At 36.9% G+C, this 21,469-nt stretch overlaps 1 protein-coding gene across 2 annotated transcripts in view; it reads right to left on the bottom strand.

Moving 5' to 3' along the window:
• The window catches only part of LOC129576601 (calcitonin gene-related peptide type 1 receptor), a 66,817-nt gene that overhangs the window by 6,530 nt on the left and 38,818 nt on the right, over nt 1–21,469 (bottom strand). For both annotated transcript variants that reach the window (XM_055461886.1, XM_055461887.1), the window contains exons 4-10: nt 19,181–19,291; nt 15,758–15,864; nt 15,387–15,478; nt 4,788–4,914; nt 2,394–2,620; nt 749–922; nt 199–322 (exon numbers count right to left, since the gene is read on the bottom strand). In XM_055461886.1, coding sequence (XP_055317861.1) covers nt 199–322; nt 749–922; nt 2,394–2,620; nt 4,788–4,914; nt 15,387–15,478; nt 15,758–15,864; nt 19,181–19,291 — 962 coding nt within the window. The remainder of the gene's footprint in view (nt 1–198; nt 323–748; nt 923–2,393; nt 2,621–4,787; nt 4,915–15,386; nt 15,479–15,757; nt 15,865–19,180; nt 19,292–21,469) is intronic.

Raw genomic sequence — 21,469 nt, 5'->3', positions numbered from 1 at the left:
CTCTCTCTCTCTCTCTCTCTCTCTCTCTCTCTCTCTCTCTCTCTCTATACATATGTGTGTGTGGCTACCGAACCGACGTTAGGCACTAGGAATTTTCGTGCATGTGAATTGCAATTGGTTTGGTTTAAATTGCAAAACGTTTCAATTCAATTTTCAATTAAGCCCCTTTGCACCAATCTCTTGATGCGCCCCACCTACCTGAAATGATGTCGTAAATGCTGATACAATTTCATATACGATCTCCCATGGATGGCCGGGTTCCGGTTTGAATGGTGTCAATACATACTGCATACCCAATAACGGCACTAACAATAACGTCGCCCTGAATACAATGAAAAGAGAGATGAAAGGAAACAAACGAAAAATGGGAGAGAGATAGAGATACAAAAAAACGCAAACATGATATGGAAGACAATGAACAAACAAAATACAACAAAACATTTGATGAATGCAATCAGGATCCAAATCAATGAATTTGCATCGATGTGAATACATCGCAACTGAATTAAACACAGTATCCAACTGATATTGTTAATGTGTAAAATGCAGGCTCGCATCTCTTCACACACACACACACACACTCATAGACACAGTGATTGTGCATGTGCAAATAGGAGTTGATGTAAAAATAATGCGGTGCTCTTGATCAAAATAGATGCTGATTGAGGATTATGGGATGAAAATGACAACAGAAGTGGAAGAGAATGTGAAAAAAACGAGATAGTGCAACGCATTCTCTTTTTTTTACCGAAACGCTTGCAGTATATTCCGTGATGGTGCTCCACCTTGTGGCCCGGCTGGCGCTCGTAATTTCATGAATAGCACGCGAACGATGTTGCACAGAAACAGCAGATTCATCATCATTGATAAACAAACGGGTGCAACAAGTATGTTCGTATATGGTGTCTCGTTCATCCAACAGCTGAGTGACGGAGAGGAGCGGAGAAAGTATGAGCGAACGGAATGGATAATGATGGGAGAGAGAGAGAGAGAACGTGCGTTTGCATTTGGTTACATGCCGGCAAACACAGAAGCAATTGCGGTTCGAGTTTTAATCCATTGTCAAAAGCCATTGAATGACGATGCAAGCGACGTTAGTTATTCATCCCCAAACGAAATCCCATTAACAAGAGGCCATAAAAGATTTCAAGCAGCGACGACACAGCATCAGCAACAGAATCATCATCAGCATCAGCAGCAGCAGCAGCAGCAGTATCAATAAAACGATAAGCAACAAGAAAACCGGAAAATTAATTAGAACAAAAATCACAACAACAACAAAACACTGTCACATCTCTAGATTACAGTATGTTGATCTAATTGTCATAAAATCCACACATAAATTTATTTGTTTCCAATTTTGAATTATCAAAACGGAGATTTCGCTTGATTAAGTCACTTAGAATTATAACATTGAGAATTATTATAAAATATGCGTATATATTTTGGAAAGCTTCTTGGAAACAGTTGAAAAGTTGCACATTGAATGTTCTTAGCTCGGCTCCGGGTTGCTTTTTCAGTACTGCAAAAAAATCAGGCAGATTTCATCTCCGGACATTCTATGCACAGACAGACACATTCACACAAAATGATTAAAACAAAATGCCCTTTTGTTTTGCGCCAGCGATAATATTAATTACAAAAACATCGTTTATTTCTCTATTTAATCGCAGTTTTGCTTCTTTTCCCCGCAAATTTCTGCTAAATGTCGGTGGCGTTTGCGCGCGCTCCATAAATCATTTTACACGAGTTAATTTTCTATTTTTTTTTAAATAATTTCTGGTTCGTATTTTTAAACTCATTATATGCGATGGGGATTTTATGTTAAAAAAGGCTTTGAATAAAACGGTGTATATCCATCAAATAAACGGAATATTATGCGCGATGGTTTAAACTTTTAATTTCTTTTGTCTTTCTTCGTTTGTTTGGATATCAGAAACGCGACGATTTTCTCAAATGAACGGATTACTTAATTGGGTGTGAAAACAATATCAACATCGTTTTGTTTGCACTTTTTAGAAAATTTTAATTGAAAATTTAGATTCATTAGATGCTCGATGAAAAATTTCTGAGTGACAAACAGACGGGCGTTGTCACTCAACTGAGAGATATCTCAATCTCTTTTGGTTTCACAAGATTTCTGTATTCATATTTCCTCATTGTTCCTCATCAAAGAATTTATTACCGCATGACTTTGTAGTAACAATAAAATAAAATTGCATCATTTTATTTTTTTCATTAACGACATTGTTTTAATTGGATGCAGAGACGAAGAGAGAGAGGGTGAAAAATTGTACGCGACTGATACTAGTTCTATATATAGCTCTGTGCACCTATTATAATTTAATGGTCAATTAAAAATCAGACAGTTTAATTTCTTGCTTATTACTTACTGCATGTTCTGTTTTTCAGTGCCACGAAGACCGCGAGATGTGCCATATGATAGTAGTATGAATGCCGGTGCAATCCATCCGAATGCCATTAACCATTTCACCAACCGATGCTCCGATATAAATGCTGATACGAGTACTGTGTGCAAATAAAAACCCTCGCACAGCATCCAAGCATAGTTGCTCAGCAGGAAGTAATGAAGTACCAAATGCAAAATAACACAACCCGTCTGAAAACAAACCGATACAAGAGAGAAAGACAAAAAGAGGGAGAGAAAGTGAAAATGTGTAGACGAGACATGCGAATGCGAGCGCGAGCGTACGCAACGTGCACACATATGTGTGTGTTAATTTTAACCATTAATTTAACCTCACTTCAGGTGTGTGTGAGAGAGTAGAATTTCAAATTGCTGAGATAAATTCAAACGAAAAACCGCACTGTTATGAAATTAGTCACGAACAAACAAACTGCATGAGTTAACATTAAAATTGTATTAACATTCAATATTTTTTTAAGCATTGATTCCATCTACTCATTTATTCATTTGCTCAATCACCCTCTCATCCCACATACTCTCGAAATCAGATGAAAATCCGAGAAAATCTCAAACACACACACACACATATCATTTATCAATCTGTCATTGGCGTTGAATTGCAATTAAATATAGTACTTTTTCCAATTGGTAACTCATCGACAATGACAGCACACTGTTGGCCTGTTAGGCAACGAAAAAAGTGTGCATTTTCTATCCCACCCTTCCAACCTCTCCACTTTAAATCAACAGTTCAACAGCATTTGTGTTGAATGATGTTTGCCGTTTTGTTTTCATCAATTAGAGTAGTTTATTGTTGTCGACAGCATACCGTATCGTTTTATCTTTCGCATGGTGCGTATAAATGGCACAAAAACAATGCTAAACTGTTGCGATGCATAGTTGACGGTGAACTGTTTCGGGGCAAGTTTAAGCACCTCATTCAATTTCAAGCAACGTGTGAGTTCATCTCATTCAGTGGATTCAGATAACATCAGATAAGATATTGTTGAAGATTACAATACACTTTAATATTTGCAACAGGATTATCGTCAGATCAAAGTGGAGCAGAAAAAGGCTTAAGCATTTTAAAGAGTGAATCAGGTTTATACTTGGCCGTTCTTCACGCCAGTTTAGCAGCAAAACGTTTTTTTTTCTTTCATTTTCTTCTGCTTTGGAAAAAATGTGGGGAGATTTTTGCGTTTGCTTGGCACAGTTCTCGTTGCTCACGGAACAACACTTCAGTAAAATCAAGCGGCATCGACTTTTGTATTGATTCAATATGAGATTGAGGGAAAAAATTGTACGAGCCTCCAACAGTCATTCCAGAACATTTCCAATTGAATGCACACACACATATTAAAGCTTGACACTTTGACTAACAGCAAATAAGTGCCATTAAGACAAACCACTTTGAAATCCTCCCCTCACTTCTTGTCGTATTTGTCGCTACCATTTGTCGATGAAGAAAAAAAATTGTATTTTTCAACTTGTATACACAACAACAACTTATAATGTGACACACATTTTAAGTGCATGATTATTGGTGTTGTCACTTCCGATTTTATTTCGGTTTTCATCTTCAAAATAGCAAAATTTCTGTCCTCTGAGGTGCCTCTGGGAATAAAACAGGATGATAATTTGATTTTCTAAAATCATAAAAATTACAGATTTTATGTGGGCAAACATTTTATGATGAAAATCGTATTTTTCCTCTGCGAAAGCAGTCCCAGTTGGTTATGACCTCAGATGTTATGCTTTTCGTGTCCAGTAATGAGATTTTTTTTGCTCACCACATATTACTTTGTACAATAAAACCATTCTCTCACACAGCATACATTATGTATTATGATAACTAATAATTGGCCATCATCTTCCGAATTCCTATAGATAACCGAAGAAGGCATAAGCGTTCGAACTATCTTATCCACGAATATTGTTTTGAACCTTTGACCTGTACTTTCTCTTCACACAATCTGTTTTCGATGACCTTTCAATGAAATAACTTCGACAAAACGCCGTTCGAATGGCAAAAGCTTTTTTGTCTTTTTAGTCCCATGTTACTGCATTCGAATTAGCAAATTGTTGATTTCCCACAGCGAATAGACCAATATATACATACATACAGATGGAATAGCATCCTCTGTGACAATTCTACTTTGTCTGTAGAGACCATAGATGGGCCTCTCTTGGTTCCACTCACTCAATCGCTCACTCATACATTCAAGATGGAAGTAAAAGCATCGACAATTGTGAAAAATTTGCCTCATTGACGATGACAACAGGGCAAATATAAAGTGCGGCCAACCTGATAAGCGGAAGAGAAAGAGACGAAAACATGATAAAATAATAAATGAATTACCTCATTTTGCTGAATCACATCCGGATCGCCAATAACCATCCGATACCATAGTAACCATAACGAATTATTTGCGGCAAATGAAGCGAATAAGTTCATGTGTATTGTGATTCGGGCACATTTTAATGACCTGAAATCAAGGAAAATGGTAATAAAGTAAGATTTGTTTTTTTATAGGGAGAGAGAGAGAGAGCGAGAGAGAGAGCGAGAGAGAGAGCTATAGGGAGAGAGGAAGACTCTCAAACTTTCTCTATCAAAATGAACGGAACATGATAATTTCTTTATGATTAGTGCTGGAAATTCGATAGATTGGACCATGGGTAAAAAGAGTTTTAGCTTCGATTTCACGATGTCGCATTTTGTTCCGGTAACGTTAAAAATACACTCGCACTCGAAGCGGCAGAGCATTAACGGTAAATACGATATAGACGATTGGACACAAATGTGTTACGATACTATTGATACTCGCCCTAATTTCATCTCTTTCTCTCTCTTTTTTTTGCACGCGCGTGTCTGGGTGCTATCCGAGTCGCAATAGAGACACACACACATTGATTGCTGTGCAAAGTTTTTGAGAGGAATACCAATGCACTATTGAACGAAGAGCAAAAAAGATTCGAATTTATGTGAGATTGAGGGGTGATGACGCCTCGATGAATGCTAATGCTCATTTCGAACATATATTTTATCATCTGGATTTGCAGATATTTGAAAATGCGACGATTCAACATGAATGCGTTTCAAATTACAGCACTCTCTCTCTCTCTTACATATAGACGAGAGTTTTCGGTCCACAAGCTGCGCGGTTTGTCGCCAAATGCGATACGTTGACATTGAAACAGTATCAATATTACATAGCCCAGACAGATAGACATACATACGACATGGTCGACACAGAAACAGAGTCAAGTGATGTGTTTTTAATTCCAAAACCAAAACATCACGGTCACAGTCGATGACACATCAATCGATGGAAAATGGCATTTAAAGCATCCCTAGAGTGGCTGTTAAACGAGAGCAGCCAATTTTGGCGATATCCTATTTCACTTATGTAAATCCAAATCGAAAATATTATACCAAACATTCCCAATTACTCGATTTTGCTTCGGCCGATTCCAACTCTGAGAACAGATGCGCCTCCATTGGGACGGCATCAGGGCGCATGCCAAAATTAGTAATATTTGTGTACATCCAAATTTATTATTTACAAGCTGACGACACTTCAGTACAAAATATCTTTTGAGTGCTTGCCACGAACTCTCCTATCATTTTGTATTGAAATTTCGTTAGTTCATGAGTTCGCCGTAAATTTCGTCAAAACGTGTCGTCACTTTGATTATTTACACGGTGACCGATGAATTGGCTTTGCTTATGATTAAGTTGTGTGTTTTCTTTCTGATCTACGCCAAAATTGCCGATAGTTTGTTTCGATGCGTAATTGATGCGCCATCGAGCCAACTGTTTAAGTACAGCCAGAAAATTGACCCACGCTTACTGCGTAATAAAATGATGAGACAAAAAGGGCAGAAAATGCGTGGCAGAAAAAAAATTTGAGATGAATACCCAAATTATCGTCATTATTATCAACGATTATAACCTAATGGGGACGAAAAACGCATGAAATAAACTGTTTGAATATATTAAGCTCGGGAAATCGTTGCAATCGACGCAAAGAAAGTGCCATTCCAATTGTTATCACACTTTGAGTGAGGACAAATTGTCGATTAAAACCGAAAATAGAGCATGATGCGTCCCAAATGTTCATTTAATAGGACATATCCATGCCACATTTGTGAAGATCTAAATTTGCACGTTTTTCGTTTCCATTCAGTCGGCTCATCGTTTCTGTCGCTTTCTTCCTGTCGTTTTTCTTCTTTATTCGTCTATCTCTGTGTGTTTTTACTTCATGTGTCAAATATTTATCCATCCACTTCGTTTAAACGAACTGAGCAAAAAAAAAACCTCTTTTTGTTTAGATTTCTTTTTCACCATTTAGCTTTCGCCTGTATTTTTTTTCCCATCGCTTCAATGATGTCAAAAATGTTCATTGTTTATGTTCCAGATGCAGACAACTGGAAGCAACAGAACGAGATAAAAAAAAATGAAGTGAAAGTAATAAATATCCTTCAATTTCATTGTCACTCTCCGCTTATACCCCACCTCCAGAAGTAAACTAGTCAAAATATTGTGCATTTATAAACAATCGATGTTCGAATCGAAGAAGCTAATTTGATAAATTGTCGACTACAAACATTCGTATCATATCTTCGTTCGTGTGCAATAAATGAAATGGAAAATTGCTTGACAGTTTCTCTCTCTCTCTCTCTCTCTCTCTCTCTCTCTCTCTCTTTCTCTTGCTTGCGCACACGCTTAGTCGCACGTATCCGTTTTTTTTTCGATTATCGTTACATTCCCTTGTTATTGTCAACAGCGCAACAACAATAAAAAAAAGTCAATGCGAATATGTTACGTTTTTGTAATTCGCATTTATGGCAAATATAGCTTTTTGATAGAGGAATCCGTATTTTGCGACCAAACAATCGCTAATGTTTGCTGCTGTTGCTGATGCCTATAGTATTCCCTTGTCGTTTGATCTGTCCAACAAGTCGAAAAATTCCATCATGTTGATTTGATCGACATCGAAACCCGTGTTTTGTACTTTTCTCTCGGTGTGCGTGTGTGTGTGTGTGTGTGTGGCCATAAACGTACAGTCATTTGATGTGTGCGTGCGTTTGCCCAGTGTTGTACACTTGTTAATTTCTTTATCTCCCGGCATATATCCTTTACAGAATATCCATTTCACCATTTCAGGGCGGGTATGTGAACGGTCTGTCTCTCACTCTCGAATACAATTCGCTACCAAATAATATCTATACAAACAATGACATCGTCGACCGCAGAAAAGATGCCCGAGGATAATTTGAAGAAATATTTTCGTTTCATTCCTTCCATCCATTCATTTCTTCTTCATTTTTTTGTTTTCACTTTCGCTGTTGCTTCGTTTTTCGTTTCCATTTTTAATCTTCAACTTGCTTTCTTGATGTCGCTTAGCCCCGATTTCTTTCGTCGTTTCTTTTTCCTCTTCGTCTCTCGGTTTTGTTATCTGAAGCCTTTTTCTATTATTTTTCTTTCGTTTTGTTGGATTCATCGTTTATTAGATAGAACATCGTTGTCACTGTTCGTACACACTGATGCAATCATAGATGATTGGCACGAGGACGATGACGCAACGAAAGGAAAAAAAACCGTTGGCCAAACGTTTTTCAAACTGACTTAAAATTAAGTGGACAAAATGGATTTCAATACGGAACACATAGCAATGCTTCCAACAATGAACATGATTTTCAAATTATTTTCACACATTCTTGACATTGGGATTGTCCCAAATCGAAAGTTTATTGATAGTGTATGACTGCATGAATAAAAGATCACCGGATTGAATTTGTGGAAAATAATTGTATAAATATGGAAATGATGAATTCGCTGTTTCCAATCAGTCCAAACACCAAAACGTATAAATGGTCTTTAAATGCTTATTGCTGTTGTGGAAATAATGGTTAACCAAGTTTAATAGAGATCATAAATTACCATTTTTTTCTCGTTTGAACTTGAAGTTTTTATACAAAATTTAGTTCACATGGACCGAGAACAACAACAGAACTCAAAATTTTGGGACAATAAGTCGAATTTCATACGTATCAATTTCAAAATAAAATGTCATCATTTAAATAACTTCATCGTCACACTCAATCCGAGTTCAAAATATTACAAACAACATCAAGTGGATATTTTTTTGTAAAGCTCAAAAATTTGATCGCAACTCGTTTGAGTGAATCACGTAGAAATTTTACGGTATAATCCATCGATATCGTGTACATGAATTTTTAGAGGTGGCTATGGAAGTTTACTAATTTTCACCGAAATCAAAGCATACCTCTCCATGAATCAAAGGCAAACCGCACAAAACGTGCCATCTGGCCATCGTAATATATAAAAAAAAGAGCTACTATATATCGATGATGTGGCGCTTTTTCGGAAATTAGAAACAATCATTTGGAATTTTTCTCGTGTGTATTTGTGCTATGTATCCATAATCTGGTAGAATTTGATTTAACAAATCTGAAGAAGCAAAAGAAAAAGAAGACGGGTGAGTGCTTCTATCGTAGGATGTGCTTTTGCCACAAGTAAATCAACAACAGTCAAAACACACGCAAACACACATACTCTCGTTTTTGTCGATACAAAAGCCAAATTCAGTCATTTAACGATTTATTTTACGCGTAAGTTCTTTTCCGATTTTCTTGTGTAACCTTTTTTGTAACCCAATCGAAAAAAAAAATTTATATCAAAGGCATAACCCAACAGGTAATCACAAAATCTTAGTCGTTGGAATGTTTGTGAAAATATTTACGAAGCAGAGCAACAGCAGTGCCGTCGTCGTTGCCATCACCATTGCTTTGGTGCTTTCTGCATATGCACATCCTGTTGATCATTTTTGGGTCTATCTATTGGGTTGTATTGATGAGAAAAACGCTTTGCCATATGCCTATACATATATTCAACCAAATACCATCGTCTATTCCCTCAAACTCTTTCAATGTGGCTCGATGGCATGCGTCGAGCACTGAATCCCTAACCGTAAATAATTTCTAAATCTAGTACCCAAGAGCAAACTTCAAATATTCATTTCATTATACCACCAACTGTAACTGTGTAATCTCATTTCACGGGAATTTCGCTTCGTTTTCTGTATGGGTGTGTGTGTGTGTGTGTGTGTGTGTGTGTGTGTGTGTCTGTGAAAGCGGAACGACCTGAAGGCATTTGATTTGCCTACTTTTAGCTCCGCGCGCATTCATTGTTCATCGGAAATACGTTCATGTGTATGTGTAGATGTGGGTAGGTATATATATATATATATATATATATATATATATACAGTTACTCACAAAATTGTTCGTACACCTTGCTTTTCCGAACAAAATGCCATTTTTTCATTAATTTTCGTGACAAATGAATTGTATGAGCACATGATTGTAAAAGACTAACTCTGTTAGCAGATATTCATGTATATATTTGACATAAATATTGAACACATAAAAAAATTGGGACCAAATATGTGGAAGTGTCGCTTTTTGGGTCTCACAAAATTGTTCGTACACTGAAGTTTATGGGCATTTTTTCAGTAGATATCCAATACATTTACAGTGAACCGAATTTGGAATCATTTTTGTGATCCTCTACCATCAATTTGACACATTGGTTATAGCAAAAATATCACTCTCTAATCCAGATGGCGCCACCAAAATAGTGAAATGTCGAAAATGGTCCATTTCTGATTTGTTGAATATTTAACGAATTATATGGAAATTATCGAATATTCAACAAATCAGATGTTAATGCTCCAAAAATGCATACCCATTGCTAAATTCGAAATCAATGCTAGGTGTCATTTGTGTGGCGTTGCAAGACCAATCCATAGCCACCAATATGAGGCCAAAATTTGCTACCTTAGGGTACATAGTGGCCCTTTGGTGAGGCCTCGATAAGCATTTTCTACCAAAATGCTCAAACTGACCACACAAATGAACCAGTATTATTGAAAAAATGGGAAAAGTCATACTAAATGTCGAAGATCTTAAGGTATTCAATGCGTTCAAGCAGATTTGGGTGGTAAAAAATAATGTGAATGCTATATTTTGGGGTGGTAACTAGCAAAATGGACCATTTTCGACATTTCACTATTTTGGTGGCGCCATCTGGATTAGAGAGTGATATTTTTGCTATAACCAATGTGTCAAATTGATGGGAGAGGATCACAAAAATGATTCCAAATTCGGTTCACTGTAAATGTATTGGATATCTACTGAAAAAATGCCCATAAACTTCAGTGTACGAACAATTTTGTGAGACCCAAAAAGCGACACTTCCACATATTTGGTCCCAATTTTTTTATGTGTTCAATATTTATGTCAAATATATACATGAATATCTGCTAACAGAGTTAGTCTTTTACAATCATGTGCTTATACAATTCATTTGTCACGAAAATTAATGAAAAAATGGCATTTTGTTCGGAAAAGCAAGGTGTACGAACAATTTTGTGAGTAACTGTATATATATATATATATGTGTGTGTGTGTGTGTAAATAAAAAATTCAGCAAGCCATGGATTATAAATAAACAAGCGGAAAACATCTAAATGCTATGAATTTGGCGTGCGATAGGCGACTTTTTATATGCCTGCTTCACATCACTTACTTAGTTAAAATATGGATTCACTTTCGGAAGTCGAACGATTTAATCAAATTTCCTTTTTACTACATAACTTTAGGTTAGGCAGGCAATGTGATACGTGCTTTTTCTGTTCGTTCATTCGTTTATTGCATGTGTGAAGTGAAAACCGCATAAATCTCAAGCAGCGCACTTTCAGGCGATGTGTACACATCGACAGCACACAAACACCATCAGCATGAGTTCATTCACTAGTAAATAGCATGGTGAAACCAAGAGCGAGAGTGCTTCCTCTCTCTCTCTCTCTACGCTGTGTGTAGTTGCCTTTGTTGTCACGCTTTCAGAAAAAAAAGTTGATCTTCTGCTATTGGGGCCAAAGACGCGACAACCACTTTTTGTTTGTCACGATGCGAAATAGTAGCTACAATGTTGTTGTTTTGGAGCATTAGACCATGGAGCCACATTATTAGCAGCTTTACTTTGTTGTGCTTGTATCGTGGATACACTGAATCATTCCAAATTTCGGTCGAAAGTCAATGTTTTATGGCTTTATGCCCCCGAAAATCCGGTAGTTTCACTGTACAAAGCTCAATTTTCGCACAACTCGCGACACAGCAGAATACTTGATGAGCAACTGTTTGTTATTATTTGAACACCGTGCATCTGAAGCGCGTCGAAAACAGATTCATGGAAAATTAAAATATGCAAATGCAACAAAAAAAACAATAAAAAAATGAAATAAAATGTTTGCACTGCAAAATAGAACAGAAATGGTTATAATTATTTATCATAAGCTTTTTTTAGACTATCAGTGTAGAGTGAAATGTTATGCAACAGAGAGAAGAAAAAACAACGCGACGGGTTCAAGTTACACCGTAAACATAAATCACGTAATCATTGAGGTGCACATCAAGTCTTGTGCAATATGCAAAAGCAAACAACATCAACTGCATTCTACAGCTCGAAAACGTGGCATGGCATGACATCTCCTTGCAAGCTCCTCGTTTTTCTTACTAAAATCGTCTAAATAAAATTCGCTGCCCGTGAATTATATCAACTTTCTTCGTTCGCACAAAGAATCCAATTACTGAAACTGTCAGTAAGGTGTACATACACACACACCATACCCTAACATTCAATTAGCAATATCGTGCAACGTGTTTTGGCTATGCCATCATCTGTTTGGCATGCAACACTCACCCATCTCGTTGTGATCAAACACACACACACACAAAAGAAAGAAAGAAAGAAAATCAAAAGACTCACTCCCCATTTATCATTTGATAAATGTTTGTATTTGACAAATATAAAATTGTAACCGGAAAATTAATGAATCGATAAATTTCCGTTGGGAGCATTTTACGTGTGTTTGATTCAGTTTTTTGGTCATCAATGTGGTGTAGCCTATTGATTGTCATTGAATCGATAAATTATCAATGTTTTTCTCCGAATGTAGAGGAAAAATGCCGAGCTTTTTTGTGTATTTATGTATACGCGTATGTCCAAGAACAAAGTATGGGCATTCGAAATGAGAGAGGGTAGCAAGAGAGAGAGAGAAGAAGAAAGAGAAAAAACTGAATGCCCATAGAATTATTTATTTCTTAGTAACTATGTTTTCGACGATTCGAAGAGATATCGTCGTGAAAAAGGGAATATTGTGCGATATTGGATATTTGGTTATGTTACGCCATCGAATGAATAATAACGAAGTTTTGTTCAAAAACATGAGTGAAAGCATCCTTGATTGATTGATCGATGACGAGAAAAAAACACACACACAAAACACAGGGGTTGGTTCCCGCGCGCGTATTTCACTACATATAGCGCTTTCCCATTAGAGCACGATTTTGAACTCGATACACGCAATTATGTAATTGGCTGCAAACACACACACACACACACACCGAGAGAGAGAGAGGGAGAAACGAAAAAGTTCCTTTTATGTGATCGAGACAGATAAAAGGACAGAAAGGAAATCTATGCAAGGTCAAGTTCTTGATCTTGTTCAAACAAAGCAACGATACGACAAAATGTCACGCATCGCTTTTGTAGTCGTAAAATGTCATGACAACCGAATGGCATCGACACCGTTAGTTTCGTGCACACGTTGATTTGATCCATTTGTTTTCGTGTGTGTGTGTGTGTGCGTTTCGGCTTCATCGAATGAATGCACTTGTTGAACAAAGTCCATTCATTTAGTTGCAAAAACGATTTTTGTACGTTGCGAAAAGTGGGCCTTTGTGTTTGTGCACATCAAATAATAGACAAGACAACGACGGAGCAACAAGATAGGAACAGCAGTACTCGGCCATTGTCAGCCTTACGTGCCATTTCAATATTTCTGTCTTTTGCTCTGCATAGAGCAAAATGTGAGTATACTCGCATTGGCTGCGTGCAACGATGGAACGACGCTATGAACATTCCATAGTCTCATGTCTCATAAATCTTTTATCATTTTTCCACATTTTCTTTTACGACAAAACTTTATAGGAACTCGTTGGGCCGGTGATAAACACATGCACATGGTCGTTGGAAAAAAAATTCCATCTGTTTCTCTTCATTTCATTTATGAGTTCAAGTCAAATGGCCTTGTCGAATTGAATTGAAATTCATTAAACCATAGGGGTATTGCAACGACCATAAAATATATGTATTTCATCAAGTTTATCAAGCTCTTTCCAAGTTTATGCATAGTATCGAACTTTTGTTCAAGCTCCACCATCTAAATGTACAGTAAAATAATTTACGGACACGACGTAAGATGGCGTTTTTTCTGGTCAAAAAAGTTACAATATCCCTTTGCATTAAACTAGACGAAATGCATTGTCGCGAGAAATACACACACATACACACACAGAGAGAGAGAGAGAGAGAGAGTGAAACACCGCACTGGCACTAATATTTAGTACGCGATTCCTTCATATCCCTTTTTCGCTCTCTTCCTCGTCTTCGTTAAACTTACACGGAACAATGGCAGAACCGATTTTCGTATGGAACAACGGAGTCCACACCGCACACACAGAGGGAAAGATAGAGAGAAAGAGACAAAAAACCAAAACTTTTTTTCTTCGCTTTTAATTCCGAATTTTCTTAATATAAAGTTCCTCTATTGTGTGTGTGTGTGTGTGTGTGTGTGTGTGTGTGTGTTTTTTAATCTCACAACAAACTTGAGTGTTTGTCGTAATTTTTCTTATCATGTCCTTTGTCTGATACTCCATTCACGTTGAATTTCCCTTTAATTCCGCTCTCTTTTTTTGTTTCCATTAAAGCCAGCCGCTTTTCATATACACAGACTGTCACTATCAGTATGCATATCGCACCGTTGGGGATGGCGGCTGTTTAATGTACGCACCACCTGACCAGATTCGCGTTCCTAGTTTCGGAAAGGTTGTGGTCGGACATGATGAATTTCTAATGGAATATATTGCATTTGAAATGCACATTCAGCCGGAGAAAGAGAGGGAGTGTGTGTCTCTAATGTCGCTGAAAACATGAAAAGTGACAAAAATTATGGAACCAAGTCTCCGAATAACTTTATCATAATATAATATTTTTTTACGCAGATATCTACTTTGTGTGTTCCAATTCAAATATGTATATTTAATCCAAAAAGAGAGAATACCCACGATCATTTCATTGAAATCATTCACGTATTAGAAATTATTTTTTAAAAAAATCGTCCTTTTCGTTCGATTATTGCTTAATGGAAATACAAAAAGTATGATGAAACAGCCGAAACAGATGTGACGTGTTGGTTCAAAATTGAAAATTCGTGTCGAGACCCAATTTCAAAAATTAGGCAAACAAACATGAAGACTGTCTAGTCGAAGCTCTATTGTTAGGTCAATAAATAGGATAATTGATATCTTGTGTATTTGCTTTCAGTTCGATCGATATTACATTTTTTTTCTTTGCAAAATCATCATTCGTCGGTTGCTTTCCTTTCATCTGCTGCAAATCGAAATTCTTTTTTGGTTGCTTTTTATTTGGGAAGACAATCTATGCAATATGACTCACTTCACTTGTGAAAATCAACATCAGACGGAAAGGATTTTACACTCATTTCGCAGAAAGTCAGTTGTTAAACAAACAAAGATGATTTGATGAGGGAATTTTTCGATATATTTCATACACACAAGTTCTTGTCATTGAACACACAAAAGTGAGCGAGCTCATCCGTTGGTTCATCATCGTCATCATCATTTTTCCCGGTAACAAACCGCGCATCAATTTGTTTGAGTTATTCATTGAACCGTTTTTTTTTTTTACTTAAACTAAAATTCTTCTTGAAATATCCGTATGTGTTGACTTTGCAACAATCTGAATAATAGTGTAATAGTTTTTTTTTGTCATGCCCGAATAAATACTTACCGAAAATAACCGAGAAGTGCTAACGAAAGTAGTATGGCTAATAATGATATTGAATATCCGAATTCATAAATTAAATTTACTTGTCGCCGCCACTGTAGAGAAGAAAAGTCGAGAAAAAGGGAGAAAGAAATGGAAGAGAGAAAACAAATAATCAATCAATTATTATTATTCTTATCCAAAAAAAAATCATACAATTTAAAATTTCATCATCACGTTTTCGGTGGAATATTAAATCGCTTAAAAGAATACTGTATAAAATTCATCATGCGAGCTTTGGGTTTTTGCGATGAAAAAACGCGTATAAATAATTTATGGAATGGCGTGCATTTTCATTCGCCTGTTTACATATCAAAATTGTGTGCATTGTTTACCTCGAAATCGTCCAAATTTATGCAGGTTGTGTAATTGGACCATGTTTTATTTGTATCAGGATGTCGAAACCAACTACCATCTGGGCTACAATCTTTGTGTGCGAATCCTTGAAAAGAGATAGATTAAATATGTGAGAGAGATTGAGAAGACAAATTGAGAAGAGATAAAAAGAAGAAAAAAAAGTAGAAGAGAAAACAATAAAACTTTGAAAATTCCATTCATGCAAAAATGTGGGAAGTTTCCATGAATTCAGCATATATATTGAGTGTAATATAATAGTAAATGAGGATCGTATATGACAACGAAAAGATTTATGCCTGTTAAAAGAATCAATACATAAATTATGAATTCCGACATGTGTGCATCGATCAAATGTGAGAAGAGGAATGCTGATGTGAGCTTCCATTGATTGTCATTTTTTTTCGAGCTATGAGCATGTAGAATGCTTCAAAATGAATCCAACGATTTGACAATTCAACGGAAATTCATCAAAACTGTGATTTCACATTCACACACAGTTTTAACTCAATGCCGCATACATCCATATTTAATGTGGAAAGTTTTCGGTGGAAATAAAAGGTAAAGAAGAAGAAATTCCAGAGAGAGAGAGAGAAAAATCATCATCAGCAATAAATGGCATACAATTTCCAATCGATTTAATCAAATCATTGATGCATCTGCATAATTTCATTGCAAAATACATGCTTCTCCCCAAATGACAGACGCAGAAAAAAACGGAATGAATTTAGGGAAAGATTCACCTATCTCATGGGCGAGAATGATACATAATTAAGAATAAAGCGAGCGGAAAATCGTCGGTTGGCGATTACAAAACGAGAATCAAGAATAAGAATAAACACACATTTTGATAGTGTTCGGTCGCATTAAAAGTGCAAATAAATTCAGTATCAAGGTTTTGCCCACGCAACATTTCCTTTGTAGTTTGTATTAAAGCAAAAATAAATGACCATGATTGGTTCCACTTGACTTGGTCAGCGAGCAAGCGAGCGAGCGAGCCGACCTTGGTACTTGAATGTCATTCAGCCATGGCAATGGTATGTTGTGCCTTTGTTGTTTGTCACCTCAAAAAGATCAAAAAGACATTGCTCATCTCACAAATCAAAAGCTATCGCTGCCAAATCAATAATATCGAATGGATGGCAATAAACGTGAAATGAGATAGTTTGTGCGAATAGGAAAAAAAAATAGAGGGGCTGTCTTCAATTTCGAAATCATCGACAAAAAACGAAGAATACCCTATCAATTTATTCGAATTGAATTTTTGTTATGAAGCCATACTATGGGGTATGGGATTTTTCCTTCTCTCAACACTATGACAGTTTACTCTTCAACACGACGCCGTTCAATGGTGTATTATTTGCTTGGCCAAAGGAAAAAAAAATGCTCGAAATGAAAGCAAAAAAGAAAATCTGTATATTTTCGATCATTTGAAGTCATTTTTTCAACACACCCACAAAAAAAATGGCTGGTGTTAAATCATATTGTGATTCCCTATCTTCAGCATGTCTTCGAACGTTGCGTTTATGTAAAGAGTGAATGCCAGGCTTTCTCTCAGCTCTCGATGTGTATTTTCGACATGCATTCGGTGACATTTTATCATGGTACGAATAGTCTGTGTCATATGATTTTTCCCGCACTAAATACCAGTATATTGATTCAATTATTGATAATGTTATGGTCGTAAATATGTCGCCAATGCCATCAACATCATCCACTTGATATAATATTCAATGTACGGCTCCAGCGTTGCGAATATGCAAACAGTTTGGAACATATTTAACAAGCATATCTGCCATCAACTCATAAATGAAACAGTTATAAGTATAATGTTCCTCATAACCCCAACCATCACATCAATCCCTCTACATCCTTCTCCCCACATCGCATTTCCATCGAGCAAAAACAACCAATTCGCTATGCGAAGAGAGAGAGAGAGAGAGAGAGTGAGGGATAGAAAAAAATGACGCAAAATCAACGGGAAAAAACGAATCTTGCACATCATGTACAGATTCTGCTTCTGCTCCTTCTTATTCTTCATTCTGCCGATCGATGAGCACATTCTTTCACGTTCCATTCTTCGAAATGAAGTTTATACATGCCATTAATGTCGGTTGTCTTAGCGCCTGATTTATTTCGACAGCACAACATATTCCTTTCATCATCGATGAAAAGCCAAAGCCAAAGCCAAAGCAACAAGCAAACAATTTTAGTGTAAATAATGGAACTATAGAATTGGCAACGTTGCATCAAACCATAGCAAAAACGAGCGAACAAAAATGGCTTCGGAATGGAAAAAAAGAAAAATCATCAAGTGTCCTTTCGCACAAAATTCCCAAATGGCCAAATGATGCGCAGAGATACAATGGCCAATTCGAAATTGGTGTGTAAAAATTTCGTGCACACCAACGAATTTTGCGAAACGAATGATTTTCAGTGGTTGAATTCCATGGTGAATGGCATTTTTGTCCACACATTGCTGCTCGTTTGACGTTTGTCGACGATTTTTGGTAAATCACATTACTTATTCCAAACAGATCGACCGTATATAACGATCCGTGTATGTGCTTTTATGTGGCGTGAGCGCACGAAAAAAAAGGATTTCGAAATAGTAAAATTCCATGCATTCAGTCCGGCGTATAATAATAGACTCGATTTAATTAGTAACACGGATTGAATTGGAGAAAAGTGTCGCCGCTTCGATTTAATCCAATAATTGGCATGTATAAATTGAACGAGAAAAATCGAAATTCAGGCAATTTTCCCAGTTATTTATTCATTCGATCGAAATTTTGACCGAATCGAAGTGCAACCGTTTCCGAATTTCGCCATTGAAAGCGTAACATACACACTAAATGATTGCGGATTTTTCCATCTCTCTAGCTTTTCGGGTGATTCTTGCTGCTTCTGGGTCATTCCATATTTTTTGCTTGTCTTGTATTTTTGCTCATGGCTTTTCTTTTGTCTATGACATGAATGTTAAGCACACAAAAATATTCAGGATGTTGAATAATTCCAGCCATTATCATATCTTTCGTTCTAAATGGAAAATTTTTATCAAATATTTAACATAAAAATGAAACATTGGTGCGGTTTTCTATCGATAAACATGACACATTGAATGGGTACAATGTTTTGAAAACAATACATGGTATTTATTTTAGTCAGGCCGACAGAGAACAAACTGTGTCACATAAAGCATATTATCAGGCGGTGATATTTGCGGTAACAGTGATGCATCTCGGGGATTTTCCGCCTGAAATAGACCGCATCTATTCATCGTTCAGATTAAGCGTTGACATTTAGCCACATTGAGTTACCAGAAAGAATTAAAAGGCGAATTGTCGTGATTTTCGACACGACAAAGATATTAGAGCACATTTTGTGTGTGTGTGTATACTTACGTGATGGATCGAATCCGACTTTGAATTCTGGACAAGATGCTTGCGCTGATGTTCCTGCGGGTGTATCGGGCCAACACAGCCATCCATCGAATGTGCCACGACAGAATCTACCTGTAATCAACATTAATGGTAATTAGTATGGTGTTTGCTGAACTGGTGACAATAATGCTATCGGCACTGAATGCCATTTAATATGGAAATCACTTTATGCATATTACATTATACACCAAAAATAGCCAATCCACGTTCTAGGCCAATCTCGGCTCATTCACTCTCTCTCCCGTCTCTCACCCGGTCGACACTCTCTGCTAATCTCTTTCTAACTTATTTTCGGTTAGCGCATTTTTGCCTATGCCATGGTTAATTTTAAACATTCGCTACGCATCTCTGACTGCTTATTGCTTAATGGAGCTGGTAGCAGCTGATTTGGAATTAAATTCAATAAAATAACACGGGGCAATTGGTGTAATTTTGCCCGGATTTTTGGTTTGTTTGTTATAAATATGCACACCACTCGCAATTTTTATCTCTCTTTATCTCTCTTTCTCTCTGTTTGTGTGTGTGTGTGATGTCATCGTTCGCTGGTTCATTCGTACTGCGTCGTGTTCTCTTTCTCTCTATCTTTTTCTATCTCTTTCTCTTTTTCTTTCTCAACCAACGCGTACCGAATACATTTGATTACCTCGCATATATTTGCTCACATTTGCAAAAAAAAGAGAAGAATATGAAGAAGAATTAGAGAAGTAAGCGTTGTAAATAATAATTTCTTTGCATCATTTTTTTGGGTGAAACAGTATAAAAAATCGTAATAAAACTCTGAGTGACTTTGTCATGGGGCGAAATGCGGAAAGACAAAACGCAGCAAAACAAATTCTGAATAATATAACATTTGATGTAGAATTTGAAATAAGGGGTGTGTGTTGCGAGCGCCTTCACGAGCGCTTTTCGCGAAAAATAAAACAAATTCCAGGAACATAGAGCTATGTTATTTGTATGCGGCATAACATTCTTGCGATGCTGCAATGGAAAGCATTGCTATGAATAGAGAACGATGGATGTTTTTGTGTCAGCCAAAAATAACCAAAATTTATTCGTGATTTTGATGGAAACAATCTGGCAAAACGTGGCGACAACACAACAGCATCGAGCGTCAGAGTGTGTGATGGGCTTGATGAAATCATCTGTAACTCACTGTTCCCACCGAAAGGAATACCGAACGAAAATATGTATATAAAACAAGACAACGAATAAATTTGTTATATTGTCGCATGACGCGTGACACTTTGGTGAATCGAAGTGGCTTTACTCCGTTCATCCAGGCAAAATTCGCTTAGGCTAATCAGATTTCATTAAGAATAGATCGTCTCTATTTCGTTAACTTGCATTGAACACTTGTCTACACCGAATCCATCATAATCTAGCATGTTGTCAGTCAAACAACCCGTGCTTGGTGTTTTCTTCTTTCATTTTCATGGATTTCGTTTGTGTTTTTTTGCATTGTTGATTTTCATTTCTTCTGCGTCGCAGTTGAAATTTGTCTTGGAACAAAAAATATTTCGTGTGTGTGTGCGTGTCTCTTGCTCTCACCTTCACTCTGTGTCTCTATGTGTTTTTTTCTTCAGTTCGGTATGTGTTTTTCCTCCGGTGTGAATGTGAGTTGTATGCCTGTGCAATAACATTCTTTGCTCATGAAGACCATTTTAACTGATGTATGACTTTCTGCAAAGTAGCACATACATGTATTTACGACATTCTTTTCAGATATTTACATATGATCTTGTATGCCCCAAGGAAATCATTTTTCACCGATGAACGCATAAATGAGACTCTCTCTCTCTCTCTCTCGTTCTCTCTCACTCTCTCTCTCGCTCTTTCACTCGCTTACTCGTTCCCATTCCGTATATGCATGTATGGTGGAATATTTTGCATCACGTTATTTTAATGGAAAATGCGACTGTATGCCCGTATCCATTCCTATTCAGTAGATAGCGATCCTATAACTAAATTTGCTACACACCAAAATGAAGAGTCTGATGCAGCGATAGAGACAGAAACAGAGGGGCGAAGGCTCGTTTTCGCGCATGAAAACATACACAAATATCCGACCAGAATTTTCATGAAACCGGAGCACGTATCATTTTCATAAGCATGACGCTGAAAAGCCGACACCTCGTATCAATTTTTCGTTATCCTCGTTCCTTCCAACAAAAAGCGAAAAAAAACAACTCTTGCTCCCTCCTTCTCTCTCTCTCTCTCTCTCTCTCTCTCTCTCTCTCTCTCTCTCTCTCT

Source organism: Sitodiplosis mosellana, unplaced genomic scaffold (assembly GCF_009176505.1).
Source record: "Sitodiplosis mosellana isolate CC-2019 unplaced genomic scaffold, AAFC_SMos_1.0 Smas_scaffold_6191, whole genome shotgun sequence".
Taxonomy (NCBI): Eukaryota; Metazoa; Arthropoda; class Insecta; order Diptera; family Cecidomyiidae; genus Sitodiplosis; species Sitodiplosis mosellana.
This window is presented reverse-complemented; position numbering and strand designations above follow the sequence as displayed.